A 15946-nucleotide genomic window follows, 5' to 3' on the forward strand; every position below is an offset into this window, starting at 1 on the left:
AACTGAATGGATTTGGGGAACTCTTGAAATATACCCATGTCAATTCATATCCCCTTCCTGATGACAAACAAGACAGGTGCTCTCAAATGCTTTCAAGTTAATTGTTAAGCCTTCAAGAAATCAAAAAGATCCAACAAGTGAATTGCTTTAAAGATCTGAAATCTTTGTTTTAAATCTGAATAAATGTTTTTGTTTTGTTTTGTTTTGTTTTTCAAAATAAGCAGAGATCCAGTCAGGGTTGAATTTAGATGAAAGGGTTCTTAATCCCAGTTGCTTAAAATTATTTTTGTTTGGCATTTGTTTTGTTTTCCCCATGAATTTTGATAATGGTAATTAAATATAATTTATTTCCTTTGCAATACTATATATTATATTCACTGAAATAACATTGTTCTACAAAGGGGTCCATAGGCTTCACCAAACTGCAGAAAGAATCCAGACCTGCACAAAGTTAAGAACCCTTCAAAGCAATAAGAATGGAATGCTGGAGCTTTAATTATACTTAGCAGTGGATTTGAGAGTCCTAAAAGGCACTCAAATCAGGACAGTTTTAGAATGTTATACTTGTTAAAAGCAAGGAAAAGCCCACTAAAAAAAAAAAAGGCTAGTGAATCATTCCTAAAGTGATTATTAATAAAACTCAACAGAGGATTTTATAGTAAAAGAAAACATAGCATTTGCTAGACATTGCAACTCAGTAGAGACTCTGGCAAGTAGTATGGTTTGCAGATGGACTTAAGTGGGCAGTGGCACCTGAGTTTGGTGACCAGCCAACATTACTAGGAATTATCCTAACTGTTGCACACAATCCCCAGGCAATTCTAATCCTGTTTACAATATGCTCCAAGCTAAAGTGAGAGTTGTTGCTCTCACTTTCCCTTGACTCAGAGTCAATATCAGATTCTCCGCAGCTGGGGACCCTGGAGAGGGAGAGAAAGAGTAAAAAGACAGCTTTGGCTGGAATCAGACAAACCAAAGGTGGTATAACCAGCTGCAAGTTCTTTAGCTCTCCTTTTGGCTTTAAATCAACTCTTGGTTTTGATTATTTAATAGTGTTTGCAGTAAAAGAGGAGGGGGAGGAAATGAACCCATTTTCAGAACTATCACTTAATAGCATAGGCAGACTTAAAAGATGTGATATGAAGGTGGTGGTACCCTAGAGGTAAAGGAGTTACATAAAACCCTAGAAGGAGGAGGTGAAAGTTCCTTAATTCACATTATCAATTGTGATTTTGAAGCACTTTGCCAAATACAAACACACACACACACACACACACACACACACACACACACACAATAATGGACCTGTTCTCTTCTCCCTTTGTGTTGCCATCTGTCCTGGAGGCACTCCAATCTGTCTGGCTGTCTGGTCTCACCTCTGCAAATTCATTTGTGTATTGTAAGGTGGCTTGCATTTTTAAAGATTTACTCTAATTGAACTAAAATTAATTTTTACTACTCTCTGGCTTTCTCTTCCTGCATGTTAACTCTCTGGATTTTCTACTTCTTAACACTTGTGACTTTCGTTCATTCCAAATACCGATAATCTTCTTATCCTCTTGATTTTCAGTACCTTCCATTCATTTGGCTATTCTTTCCACCTGAAATTGAAACAAATTATCCTTATCAGATTTTCCATCATCTTACTCTTTTCTTTGTTTTTTTAAATTTTTTAACTTTTTAAAGTTGTTAAACTTTAAAAATTGTCCTTTCTATGTCCATTTACTTAAAAATATAATTTTCCCACCTTTTTTTTTCCTCATGCACACTTACGTGTTTTATGCCTGGAAAAAATATCTTTCTGTCTAGCCAGCCAAATTATTTTTCTTTCCAAAAGACTTCAAATCCTACTTCTTCCGTGAAGTTCTTTCTTAATTCTCACTGCTGAAGACAATATTACATATTGGATAGAGCCCTGGACTTGGAGTCAGGATGACCTGAGATCACATGTTCCCTAAGGTACTTACTAGTTGTGGGACCCTGGGACAAGTCACTTATCCTCTCAGGGCTTTAATTTCCTCATCTATGGGGAACTCAATGGCCTTTGAAGGTCCCTTTTAGCTTTTTAACTATTCATATGTTTATTGATGATGACAAGACAGCAAAGATTAATACAGATATAGCATGTTCTATGGTAGGGGTTCTAAACCTTTTCTGTGTCATAGATCCTTTTGGTGGTCAGGTGAAGCCTGTGGACCCCTTCTCAGACCCCTTAGTGTTTTGTTTTGTTTTTGTTCTTTGTTTGTTTGTTTTTTTAAGAGACAATGGGGGTTAAATGACTTGCCCAGGTTAAATAACTTGCCCAGCTAGTTAGCGTCTAAGGCTGGATTTGAACTCAGGTCCTCCTGACTCCAGGGCTGGTGCTTTGTCCACTGTGTCACCTAGCTGCCCCCCCATTAGTGTTTTTAAATGCATAAAATATATAGGATTACAAAGGGAAGAAATTCTATTGAAATAGAATTATAGATTAAAAAAAAAGTTCATGACCCCAAATTCAGAACCCCTGCTCCACGGTTAATTGCAGTATCCTCAATGTATTTCATGCTTATGTTTTTGTTTTACTCTCCCTTCCTATGCTAGGATTGCTGGAGAATGGATATTTGAAAAGTCATATTCATTTTAAAGGAACTAGGGTGTTGGGCATGGTATGGGGGAAAGAGTGCTGAATCTAGAGTCAAAACGCTTGGTTCAAATCCCAGATCTTATGCTTATTATCTGTATAAACTTGAGTAATTCAGTTAACCTCTTCAGTTCCTCAAAGGAAGAAGTCTGTCTCTATAACCTCCAAGGTCCCTACTGTGTTTAGACCAATAATCCCATCATGGGCCTCTACACCCTCATCCATAAAATGAAAGTCTTCAGATAGAAAGTCCCTGAGGTTCCAACTCTAGATCTGTGACACAAGGAGATTGTTCACAGGGATACACAACTAGGGTGTGGGGGTGGGAGGAGGAATGAGGAGATGGAGTAAGGGCTCAGCTTCAGTGTGTTAGCATTACCTGTCTACATATATGAGTATACGATCATTAAAGGCTTGTTGATTGATTGATTGATTGACTTTTATATGTAATTATGAACTTTTGAAAAAAATATATTATTTTCAAAACCCCAAGTGAAAGCTTTATTTATTCAGGGATAAGCTACAAATTGGCCAGTCAGACTGCAAACATATAAAACTATCAGCCTCTCTGTACACAACATGTCCCAAACTGAGATTTTCTTTCTCTCAAAACTTGGTCTTCTTTATATAAACAGGAAATGAACCATTTCTACTAGTACAGGGGTGGGGAACCTGCGGCCTCAAGGTCACATGTTACCCTCTAGGTCCTCAAGTGCAGTCCTTTGACTGAATCTAAATTTCATAGAACAAATCACCTTTATAAAAGAATTTGTTCTGTAAAACTTGGACTCAATCAAAAGGCATCACCCAAGGACTTAGAAGGCCACATGTGACTTCAAGGCTGCAGGTTCCCCACCCCTGTACTAGTAGCAACACTGATTACCCAATGTCCTATGATCAAAACCTTAGCGTTGTCTTTGACTCTTCCTTTTCCCTTACTGGTTATTGCCAGTCCATTATCAAGCACCACCATTTCTGCCCTTCCAAAATCTCTTGCATTCACCTCTTCCTCTCAATTTTTACTGCTTTTATCCTCTTACAGGTTGTTATTTGGACTATTACATAGTCTTCAAACAGGTCTTCCTACAGTCGTCAGTTAATAAACATTTATTAAGTATCTAATATGTATGTTCCAGGCATTGAAGTAGGCAATGGAGATGCAAATATATATATTAAAAAAAAAAAGAGTCTTTACCCTCAAGGAGCTTACAATCAATTGTTGGAAGACAACACGCAAAAGAATACTGAAAAAGACAGTGACAGAGTGGGAAAGGGCAAGATAGTAGGCCAAAATAAAGGAGTGCAGCTGATGAGGATGAGTTCTGGACTCCAAAAATGAAAAACCCTGGACTTTCCCACATGGCCAAATCTCTGGCATTTGCCTGAGGCTATAATCCCATAAACTGGCCTTTCATTGTGGCTAAACCCCCAATCTCCCAATTCTCTTTTACCTTTAACCTAGCCTAGCCCTCCATTGTCTTACCTCCCTACTGCTCCAGGCCACCTCCTACCCTTAATCCTAGCTAGGCTCCATTCTCCCCTGGCCACGTGGTCCAGGTCCCTGGCATTCTACTACCACACAGTCCCTGCAAACTACTTGGCTACTCCTAGATCTCTCCCCCAGTCTTTCTGTATATAAAGTCCATCTTGTCTCCATTAAGGTGCTAAGATTCTTAAAATCTAGTCACTGCTCAGATTCTTATAATCTAGTCAAATGCTCAGATTCCTTAAGAACCTAGCCAATAGCTCACAAATGTTCAGATTCCTTAAGAGTCTGGACAATATGGAGGCTGTTCTAATAAACCTTATCATTGACTGAAAGAAGGCTTGGGTCAAATGCTTTTGGGCAGGACCTGAGTGTTGTGATTGTGGGGTCCCAGCACCCCTAAATCTCAACATAGCCAGAGGTGAAATGAAAAGCTGTCTAGCTTGGGAGTGCTATTCTGTTTCTGGGCTCTATCCTTCCTATTGCTGCCAGCCTACTCTTTCTTATACATAAATCTGGTCATATCATTATTCCGAATAAAAAACCTGGGTTCTCTGTGGCTTCCAAATAAAATTTGAACTGCTTTATTAGACATGCAGAACCACTAACAATCTGGTGACTTTACCTGTCTAGTTTCATCTCTTATATTCATATAAATCAAATTATTCTTTTTCTACCTGTGAACTACTCATTGCTTCCCACTGTTCCTTGTGGCTTCTCTCTCCTCAACTGTTGAATTTCTACCTACTTTTTCAAGCCCAATTCAAATCTCCTCTCCTCTAAGAAGCCTCCTCTGGTGCTTCTAGTTGGTAAATACATCACAAAACACTTTGTTTTGCATGGCTTTCTTGTATTATTTTCAATGTACTATTTTGTATTTATATTACCTTGATAATAATAGCTATCATTTACATAAGCTTTAAGGCTTACAAAATGCTTTACCTATGCTTCCTCATTTGGTCCTCACAACAATGCTAGTAGGGAGCTGTTATAGTTATTCCCATTTTAAGATGAGGGAACTGAGGCTAAGAGAGCTTAAAAGACTTATCCAGGGTCACACAGCTAAGAAGTGTCAGTGGACGGATTTGAACTGAGTTCTTCTCAGTTCAAAGTCCAAAATATTATCCATGATATCACCTCACTGCCTCTGTATCATTTACATGACTTATCTTCCCACTAAACTATTAGCTCTATGAAGACAGAGACCTATCTTTTCTAATCTTCCTATTTCTCACAGTGAACAGCTCAGGACTTTGCACACAGAAAGCTGCTGATAAATGTTTGATGATTTGAATTTAATATGGAGATTCTTTCCTGTACTTAGGAACTATGATCTCCTAGAGAATTTTTGGTTTTCTCATTCTTTTGTTTTCACATGTGATTTCATCATTGTAGAGGATTAGGCATAATGTTCCCTCCAGGACATGCAGGTGAATCATCTGCCACTTGTAGTCTTATTTAGATCATTGCCTGGGACACAGAGAAGATGACTTGCCCATAGTCAAACCTGTCTGCATCAGAGGAAGGACATCCTTCCTTAGTTCAAGGTGGGTGCACCCTCTTAGCCGCTATAGCATATTACCTCTCACATTCTAAAATTTGAGTACAAAGATAATAGAAATCTAATGGAATTTTATCACAAGATATTTAGCAATGGGATGAATTAAGACAGGGATATTGACATTTCTATGTCTCATTAGGCTTTCAATAATAGTATTTCATAAGTCATATAATCTCTACCCTCAGGTTTACTCATAACAAAAATAAAATATATACTAATAGCTAACATTTCTACAGCAGCTAACATTTATGAGCCAGGTACTATGCTAAGGGCTTTACAAATATTATGTCATTCAATCCTCACAACACCTATAAGTAATAGGTGCTCTTATTATCCCTATTTTGCAGATGAGGAAACTGAAACAGACAGATTAAGTGACTTGGCCAGGGTCACTCAGCCAATAAGTATGTCTCAGGCTAAATTTGTACTCAGTTCTTTCAGACTGCAGGTTCTCTATTCACTATGTTCTTCCTATTTGAAAACCTTTTTCTCTATCTAATCAAAAGATTCTGTAACTTATTTTTTTTCCCTTTTTGCAGGGTATTTGGGATGTTTGCCTATACAGAAGACAGAGAGACTGTGTATGCCTGGTTTACATTCTCACACTGGCTTGTCTATGCCAACAGTGCTGCAAACCCAATTATTTATAACTTTCTCAGTGGTGAGTTTTCCATTGCTCCACCTATGAAATCCAAGTTCTCGCCAGCATGTAGCCTGTAATGAAAAGGAGGTTTTTGAGGCTGGCTCTGAAATGCCAGACCAATTCAGTCGCCATACAATGAGATCAGTTCATCCTGGCTTCCCTTATTTTGTATTTCCTCCGTGGTGACAGAAAGTGCATATTCTACCAAATTGAAATGCAGTAAATCCTTTTATTTGTACTTTTTTTTCCTGTGAAAGTGGCAGGAAATACCAAAAAGTACAAACTGTGGGAAATTAATCAATTTATACATTGTTTTAATATATTGACTCAGCATCACTAATAACACTTGTTTAATAAGTACTATTAAATAAAATCATAGTATGTTTGAGGCAAAAGACTATAGAAACTCACTAGTTTTACCTAGGAGTGAAACTCTGTTATTTACAGAAACATATGTGGCTTTTTACTTGAAAATAAAGCATCAAGTATTTTCAACCTCTGGGAAATAAAAGTACACAGGGTCTCCCAAAACTCTTACTGCACTTTTAAGCTTAGTTTTAGCTAAATTTAGTAAAGAGGTTTGCATAAAGCACTTAGTGGTTAAATTACTCACCTTCAGTCACAGAGCCAGTTTTTATAAGAGGTGAGACTTGAACCTAGGTATTCCTGACTTCAAGGACAGCTATAGCCATTTAATAAAAGTTTGCTGAATGAAGTAATTGAAACATGTTTGAAATTACAATTCAAGATAGCACTATATAGAAACTAGATATACTAAGCTAAGTTTAAACTGCAGTAAGACTTTTGGGACACCCTGTATAGCTGCCATAAGATCACTTTGAATACATTTTACTTCACCCTCCCACACTCCCAATAAAATATTTTGTTTTATTTCTATTTCTCTTGGCTACTGGTTCTATTGGGTTATCTACCCTGTATGACTTAAATACAATGACAAGCTCAAACAAACACTTAAGTCAAGGAGTAGAAATAATGTATGGCCCAAGCAGAATAGAATTATTTTACATAAACTTATATTTCTCGAAATTTAAAAAAAAAGATTAAAAGTCAGTAGTTTATATATGGTGTCATCTTGTCATGTTAATTTGAATTGTAATTTCAAACATATGTTTAAGTTAATTCATTCATCAAACTTTTACCGAATACCTACAGCTTTCCTTGGAGACAGGAAGTGCTATGCTCAAGTCTTTTGTTATTTGTTGTTCAGTTTTCAGTTGTGTCTGACCCTTCATGATCCCATTTGGGGTTTTCTTGGCAAAGATATTGGAGTGGTTTGCCATTTCCTTTTACAGCTCAAATCTTGCCTCTGATAAACACTGGCTCTGTGACTGAAGGAGAGAAATTTAACCACTAAGTTCTTTAGGCAAACCTTTAAGCCTGTAAGTTTTAAAGAAAGTGTCAGATGGAATTGGTAAAGGGAGTTTCTACTTTTGAGAGTTCTCTGTATCAGTGAAACCACAGATCTAGTATTTATCTCTAGGTACTAATCAGTCAACCAATAAGCCAGGCCCTAAACTATGAGCAGGGATTCTATAAAGGCAACACCATAATCCATGACCTAAAAGACCTTGCATTCTAATAGGGGAGGCAACATGAAAAAAAAAAATACATGGAGACATATACAGCGTAAATGGAAGATAATCTGGGGGGAGGGGGAGTACTGGGAGTGTATGAGGGAGGGGACTCAGAAAGATCTACTAAAAAAAAAAAAAAGGTAGGATTTTAGTTTAGTCTTGGAGAAAGGCAGGGAAGCCAGAAAGTAAAGGTAAGGAGGCATTATGTTATGAGGTTATGCGCCTTAATCACGGTATCTCCCTCCTTAAACACATACACACACACACTTTACATACATATCTAAAGCCATCACTTGGACGATGTCAGATTTAAAGTAGATTAATGGGATGAAAAAAATGATATTGTATGTTTTGGGGGAAAAGCTTTTCCATGCACCAAATATTTAAGTCAAAACTTGATTTTCAATAGAAATTTTCATATCTGTATACATGATAAACCATAATTTATTTTGATAAGATTATGGCTCCAAAGCTGGAAGGGACCTCTAAGGCTGATTTGCCTAAGCCTATCATTTTACAAATGAATAAACTGAGTCCCATAAAAGCTAAGTGATTTACTCAAGGTCACAAAAGCAGAGAGCATCAATCAGTCATGCAGTCAATAAATATTTGTTAAACACCTACTTTATGACAGGCACTGTGCTATTTTTTGAGCATGCAAAGATAGGTAAAAAGACCTTTCCTACCCTCACAAAGCTCACGGTCTAATGGGGGAGCCAACATTCAAACAGCTATGTACTAACAAGATATATGTGCAAGATAAGTACAGGCATTAGAGGTAATCAACAAAAGGATAAATGTAGAATTAAAGGGGGGGTGTGTAAGAAAAGACTTCTTGCAGAAAGTGGGGATTTAGCTGGGACTTGGAGTGTGACAGCAAAGTCAGGAGATAAAGATGAGGAGGGAGAGCATTTCAATAATGAAGGATAGCCAATGAAAGTGTCTGGAGTGAGGAGATGGAGGGTCTTATTCAAGGGATAGAAAGGAGGTCAATGTCCTTGAATTGCAGAGTATGTGGAAGGGGGGAAGTTTAAGAAGACTAGAAAGGCAGGGGATTTTATAATTGATCCTGCAGGTAATAGGGAGACATGAGTTTATTGAGTAGGGTGAGAGAGGTCAGACTTGCAATTTAGGAAGATGACTTTAACAACTAAGTGTAGAATAGAATGGAGTGGAGACAGCTTTGCATCAGAGAGATCAACCAATAGACTCTTTTAATAGTCCAGGTGTGAGGTGATAAAGGCATGATGTTAGTGCAAAAGGAGAGAAGGGGGAATATATGAGTGATGTTTTGACAGTCAAATCAATAGACCTTTGAATCAGATTTGATATGAGGTTTGAAAGTCAAGGATGAACCTTAGATTGCGAGCTTGTGTAATTTACTGGGAAAATGATGGTGTCCTTTATAGTAATAGGGAAGTTAGGAAGAGAGGAGGGTTTGAAGGGAAAGTTAACAAATGAGTTCAATTTTGGATATATTGAGTTTAAGATATCTATAAGATGCCCAGTTCAAGATGTCCAATGGGCAATTGGAGAAGTAAGACTGGAGGTCAACAGAGAAGTTAGAGTTAGATAAGAGAAGAATTGGACATGAGATTGAAACGTAGGATCCCTGACTCAAGGGCTCTGTATTCTTTCTGCTATAATACCATCTCATGATATATACTACAAAACCTAGGAAAAAATAAACAATTGATTTTTTAATGGATGCCACTGACCCATTGCTTTTTTGTTTCGCTATCATTATATCTGCACAAAGCGGAAAAAACAAGTCTAACTAGGGTAACTTGATATATTGAAAAGAATACTGAGCTATACTCTAGAAGGCAAGAGATTTAGTCTAAACTCTGCCATTACATAGTTGTATAACCTCAAACAAACAGTCTGACACCACAGGGCTTCAGCTTATTTATCTATAAAATAGGGAGACCTGATTAGCTGAGCTCTAAGGTCTTTTCTGGTTCTGACTTTCAATAATTGTATTATTTGTCATTGAGTAGTGGAAAAATGACTTTTTTCACATTTCAGCTTGTTAAATATTATGTAGATATACAACATATTTTATTTTCTATCAAGTTAGAAGACTGTACCCAAGTCCATGTCTACCCATGGCTGGAGGAAAGACATTGAGGAGGAGTTAAACCCACAGTGAAGGTCACTACAGGGTGGACTTATTGCCACTGAGAGTTGCATTAGGGATAAGTCAAGGTTGATGATAACTATTCAATCAAATTGATTGACATTCTGTAGATTTAAACCAAAAAGAAAAAAAAGGCATTTTAAACATTTCAGCCAGTTTTATTTTGGGTTGTGTATACAGTTTTCTCTTGTTACCTCATAAGACTTCTTTCTCTGCTTCCTTGTTCATGAGATACCAATTTCCTTATCCATTAAATAAGGTCATTGGAATAAGCATCTTTAAAAAACATTTCCATCAAAGGCCTTCTGGTTCTATGATATGTATGTGTCCATGAGAAAAATATATATCACACATGAGTGTGTGTGTGTGTGTGTGTGTCTGTGTGTGTGTGTGTGTGAGAGAGAGAGAGAGAGAGACAGAGAGACAGAGAGACAGAGAGAAGAAAGTAAGGAGATGGGGTCTATATACAAAAATCAATATCATTACTTTTTAGTCACACCTCATATATCTAAATGAAAGTATATCAATTCATAAATAAAAAGATACAGATTTTTCAAGATTTTACTAAATTCAATTTCCTTTTCCTGTTTTCATTGTACTAGCACAATGTCATACTTTAACCTTTATTTGGTTTGAGTGAGCCACTTCTATTTACTGTATTCATGTTTTCTTGAAACATATTTGCACATAATTCCTTTTCCTTTCTTTCTGACTGAATTGCCAGGAAAGTTTCGGGAGGAATTTAAAGCAGCATTTTCTTGTTGTTGCCTTGGAGTTAACCCTCGCCAGGATGAACGACTTGCCCGGGGACGGACAAGCACAGAGAGTCGGAAATCCTTGACTACCCAATTCAGTAGTTTTGATAATGTATCGAAACTTTCAGAACACGTTGTACTGACGAGCATAAGCACACTCCCAGCAGCAAATGGAGCTGGACCACTTCACAACTGGTAGAATATTTATTCCTACATCAAGGATAGCTTAATAAAAAGTCTATGTGCATTGAAATCTGATCATCCAAAGGTAAAGCAAGAGTATGGGCCCAACATAAATGTTCAGCTTTCAACTCAGAGTTAACAAAGTTGTTTCCTAATTATATTGCCAAGTTATAAAAAGTTAACTTTTTAATGACAATTACTATATTTTGAAACTTTTGTTGAAAACATTAATTTCAACAACTTTGCTTGCAAGTTAAAATTATTGCTTAACAATATTTCAGATGCAGGATAAGTTGAATGAATAATTTCTATATTTATCCATTCATTTTAAATTGTCTAATAACTTTAATCTCTTACTTCCAAAGCAAAGTGATTTTAAGTGATTTATTTCTGTTCAAAAAGCAGTTTACCCCTTTTAACTGCCTCAGATATATATGATGATTTAATGTTAAATTTCAAACAGAAGAAATAACAGACTTCCAAAGGAATGTCTGAATAAATATTTCTATTAAAATAATATGATATCTGAGTTAAATTCCTGCCTCTGTCACATATGAATTGAATGAATATGATAAAGTCATGTAACCATTCAGCATTCTCTCATTCCTAGGAGACTAGAAGCTAAATGAGAAGCCCAGCAGCTTTGGTGTAGAAAGTTTCCATGTTAAGAGTTCCCTTCACCAGTGAAAACACAAGTTTCCCCTCAACAACTCTCCACTCCCTCCCCACCAGCAAAAAAAAAAAAAAAAAGAAAAAGAAAAAGAAAAAAAAGAAAGAAAGAAAAAGAAAAAACTGGAATTCAACAGCTGATTTTCATTTTACATAAAAATTAGATGCAATGTGTTTTAATTTGCCAATTCATTTCATCATTCATTTTTTATGAATGCTCTGCGTTTTATAACTTCAGCTGTTTTTTCAAGTTTCTCTTGAAATTCCTCTTACTATCTAATCAAGAAGGGCAAGTGAGATTAGAATATAGAGCTTGGAATCTGAAATAAATAATAGTTTTTCATCAGTTCTCTAGTTTTTAAAGAACACATTATCTATTCAGGAAAACTTGAAAAAAAATCACAGTTCTCTAACATTGTATTTGGAAATAAGATAAAATGTTGTTTTCATAATCAATAAGACAATGTTCCTTATGCTGATTTTGTGGGATTAACAACGTAATACATTTTATAAGGAGAATGAGGGATAGTTGACTGAATTTTCAATTTATCATATATTTACAGTTTAAACTGTACTCTATATGCTCACTATATATTAGTATCAATCAATCAACAAACTTTTAAAGCACCTACTCTGTTCCAAGCACTGTTCTAGTGATTTGGGGAATATAACTATTCAAAAAAATGAAGCAATCTCTATTCATCTGGAACCTACATTTTAATAGAACAGTTCAAAACAAATGTTTTACAAATCTTATGCTTGGTGTGATATTTAATTTGAAAGACCAAACAGAAACAAATTGTTTCATACAAGGGGTGCTTTCCTATGTAAGACATGGGATTCATAGTATTAAAGATTTTACTACTATGGACATTTCTGATTTAATAATTTAATTAAAAAAAACTTGAATAAGTGGTGCTTCATTCCAAAATATAGCAGACAGTCTTCTGTTTGTTGTTGAAGCCAAGTTGTTAATCTTGGACATTAAAATTGCATTGAGCTTTTATTAATTATCTATGTATTCTAACTCACTTGCTTATTATACTTATTGCAATAGAAATTATATTACCCAACATCAACCATATGACAATGTAAACCATTTATATTTGTGTATGTATGTATGTATATATATATATATATATATATATGCACATACATATATGTAGGCCCTCTTACTGAGAATTTGTAAAGCAGTTTCTCATTTATATCCATAAGATTTTTTTCCAATTTCTACCATGTATTAAATGTTAGCAAATTGATTTGAGCTTAACATCTGCAAATGAAGTTCTTTCTCTGTTTTATCTTCTGCTAATATTTGTATACTTCAAAAAAAAAAACAGCAACTAAGGTATGATTCTTAGTACTTACAAATACAAGAAGGAGAATTAAGAATAGAGGCAGGAGCCTGAAATTCTTTTGTCCTAACTAAAAATACCATTCCAGTGGCTTTTCAGTGATCTATATGAAATAAAGTCTTTTACTATACAGGTATCTACAACAAGGGCCACCACCTTCACTCCTGTCAACCTGGTTGGAATCCTGAGGAAAGACACTAAGATGTGAACCAATGTGCAATCTCAACTGTTTTCTCATTCAAATCAATAGCCATTCTTCCAGAGACTGCCATATGATAAGTGCAATATGGAAAAGATTGGATCCAAAACCCCTCTGTGCCACTTTATGGGTAACTTGACAAAAGATTTCTAGAACTATCAAACCCATATGTTTCCCTATTTACATTTACTGAGAGTCTGAGTTTTGTTGAAGGAGACAGATTTTTGAAAGACTGGCAGAGAACTCACGTACAAGAAAATCTGGGAATAGAATTATATACCACAGTACATAGCTCTCAACACTTGGATTAAGGAATTCTTCCAACATGACTGAATTTGGTATGATTACCATAACAGGACAAATGGTAAGGAAACAGGTGTCCAGAAACCCTGCCAATCCTATGGAACAAAACGGTCAACTACTTACCTCATTATGTGCTAAAGACACAAAATGAGAAGACTTATTAAAGAAGGGAATGTGTTGTCAATGTGTTCTACTTTATACACTGTACATCTGCTTATTCCTCCTTTGCTGTATTAAAAAAAAAAGATAGAAAGGAATTTGCCATTGTATTGGTAGGTGTAGGTAGGTGAATTGTGACCATTTTAGAATTCAATTGACACTCTTTGTTTCTAAGATTCTTCCCAAACTGGGATCTAAATATTTTAATTCATTTATTCTTGGCAAGAGATGACTTCCTGTTTCTAAAGAAAATGACTTTTAAAGTCTCCAAGGCTCAGAAGGCTTTTTGGACATTAAATTACTCTTAAAAAAATTTTGATGAGCTAATTGTAAAGGAATCACAGGCATATCAATTATATTTCACTCCCAATATACTTCAATATTTAAACCTTGGTATAAAAATGAAGGAAAATGTTCTTTCAAAAATGTTATTAAGATATGCTAAAATCTTAATGTCTGGGGCAGAATGAGAATAAAAAACTTAAAGATCTTAATGAATTCAGTTTTAAGCTGGTACTATTTTCATCATATACAGTGATTAAAAAATTCATCAAATTTTTTATGACTACCCTAAAATAGTAGTACTAGGTTCTGTTCCAATAGAAATTGACTCTTCTTATCAATTTCTGTATTTTGGAAAACCTTCAATTCAAGATGACATTTTTTTCTACCTTTTACTTTTTGTTATTTTGTTATTCCTTATAGTTTCACTCTCAAATAATAGATTAGAACTACTGGGTTTAACAACAGCTAGTTTTCAGATAGTGACACAAAGGAGACATAGGAGAACATGGAAACCAGTGGGATGTAGAGGCTATGTTTAACTGGCATCTCCTATACATACATACATACATACATACATATACACACACACACACACATTATATATATACATATATATGTGTGTGTGTGTGTGTGTGCACGCGTGTGTGTGTGTGTGTGTGTAATTTGCCACAAAAAAATCAGGACCAAAACATGAAAAACAAAAATGATATCATAAACTCAAATAATGGTTTTAAAAACTACTCTTACTAAAAATAAAGGAAAGGGTAGAATATCCACTATCCTTTCATGTAATTCCCCAAATATTTTCTCCTTATATACCCTAGAGCATCAGAGCTGCTTTTCAGTCAGTCAATTAATAATCGTTTATTAAGCACCTACTATGTGCCAAGCACTAAGATAAGCACTGAGGATACAAAGAGGCACAAAATAGACTCTATCCTCAAGGATCTCACAATAAATGGGGGAGACAATATGCAAACAAATACTTACATTTGGAAGGTACTAGAATTAAGAGATGTTGAAAAGGATTCCTTAGTCGAATCTTAAAGGAAGCCAGGAAAGAGAGTACATGGAGATAAGGAAAGAGTGCATTCCAAGCATGTGGATAGCCAATGAAAATGTCCAGAGTCAAGAGAGATTGAGTGCATGTATATGGAATCACAAGGAGGTTATTGTCACTGGACCCAAGAGAATGTGATGGTTATGAATGTCTTTGAATGTTAAAAAGAGGATTTTGTATTTGATTCTGGAGGTGATGGGAAGCCATTGGAGTTATACTGACATCAATAAGACTTGCGATTTAGGAAAATTGTTTTGGTGGCTGAATGGAGGATATATTGGAGTGGAGACAGACTTGAAATGGCAGACCCACTAGCAGGTTACTGTAATAGTTCAGGTGTGAGGTGATGAGGGCCTACACCAGAGTGGTGGCAGTGTCAGAGGAGAAAAGGGGACATATTTAATAGAGGCTGCAGAGATGAAATCAACAAGCCTTAGCAACAAATTGGGTATAGGGAGTGGAAGACAGTGAGCGATTGAGGATGCCTCCGGGATTCTAAGTTGGGAGCCTGAGGGAATGACAGCATGGTGTTGCCCTCTACAGTAATAGGAAAGTTCTATTTTGAGCTATGAATGATATATCAATACGTTTGTTGCACCCCATATGCACATTATCATGCTCTGCCACTAATTGAACAAAATTAATTTCTAAATTTTAAGTCCTTATTCCTGACCTGGACAATTTCACAAAAGGAAAGTCATCAAAACCAATGGGATTATAACTCAAACAGCTCTTAATGGTTTTTAATACATATAATTTTAAAGTAAAAAATAGATTGAGATCTCTGTAATCACATCTCCTAGTTTCCTTAGTGTAGTGTAAAAATTATTATTGTTGTTGATTATATTATAAGAACACTCATAATTAGGGTCAAATCTGAGTAACAGAGGATAGAATCAGTGCCTCAAGCAGAGTATTTAGTGATTGAGCTCT

At 35.8% G+C, this 15946-nt stretch overlaps 1 protein-coding gene across 1 annotated transcript in view; it reads left to right on the forward strand.

The window, feature by feature from the left end:
- The window catches only part of HCRTR2 (hypocretin receptor 2), a 179409-nt gene extending 168410 nt beyond the window's left edge, over positions 1–10999 (forward strand). Inside the window, exons 6-7 of the mRNA XM_027852981.1 lie at positions 6207–6328; positions 10770–10999. Of these exons, the coding sequence (XP_027708782.1) occupies positions 6207–6328; positions 10770–10999 (352 nt within the window). The remainder of the gene's footprint in view (positions 1–6206; positions 6329–10769) is intronic.
- The last annotated feature ends 4947 nt before the right edge of the window (positions 11000–15946 follow it).

The sequence above is a fragment of the Vombatus ursinus genome, unplaced genomic scaffold (genome assembly GCF_900497805.2).
Source record: "Vombatus ursinus unplaced genomic scaffold, bare-nosed wombat genome assembly UNPS02009835.1, whole genome shotgun sequence".
NCBI classification, from domain to species: Eukaryota; Metazoa; Chordata; class Mammalia; order Diprotodontia; family Vombatidae; genus Vombatus; species Vombatus ursinus.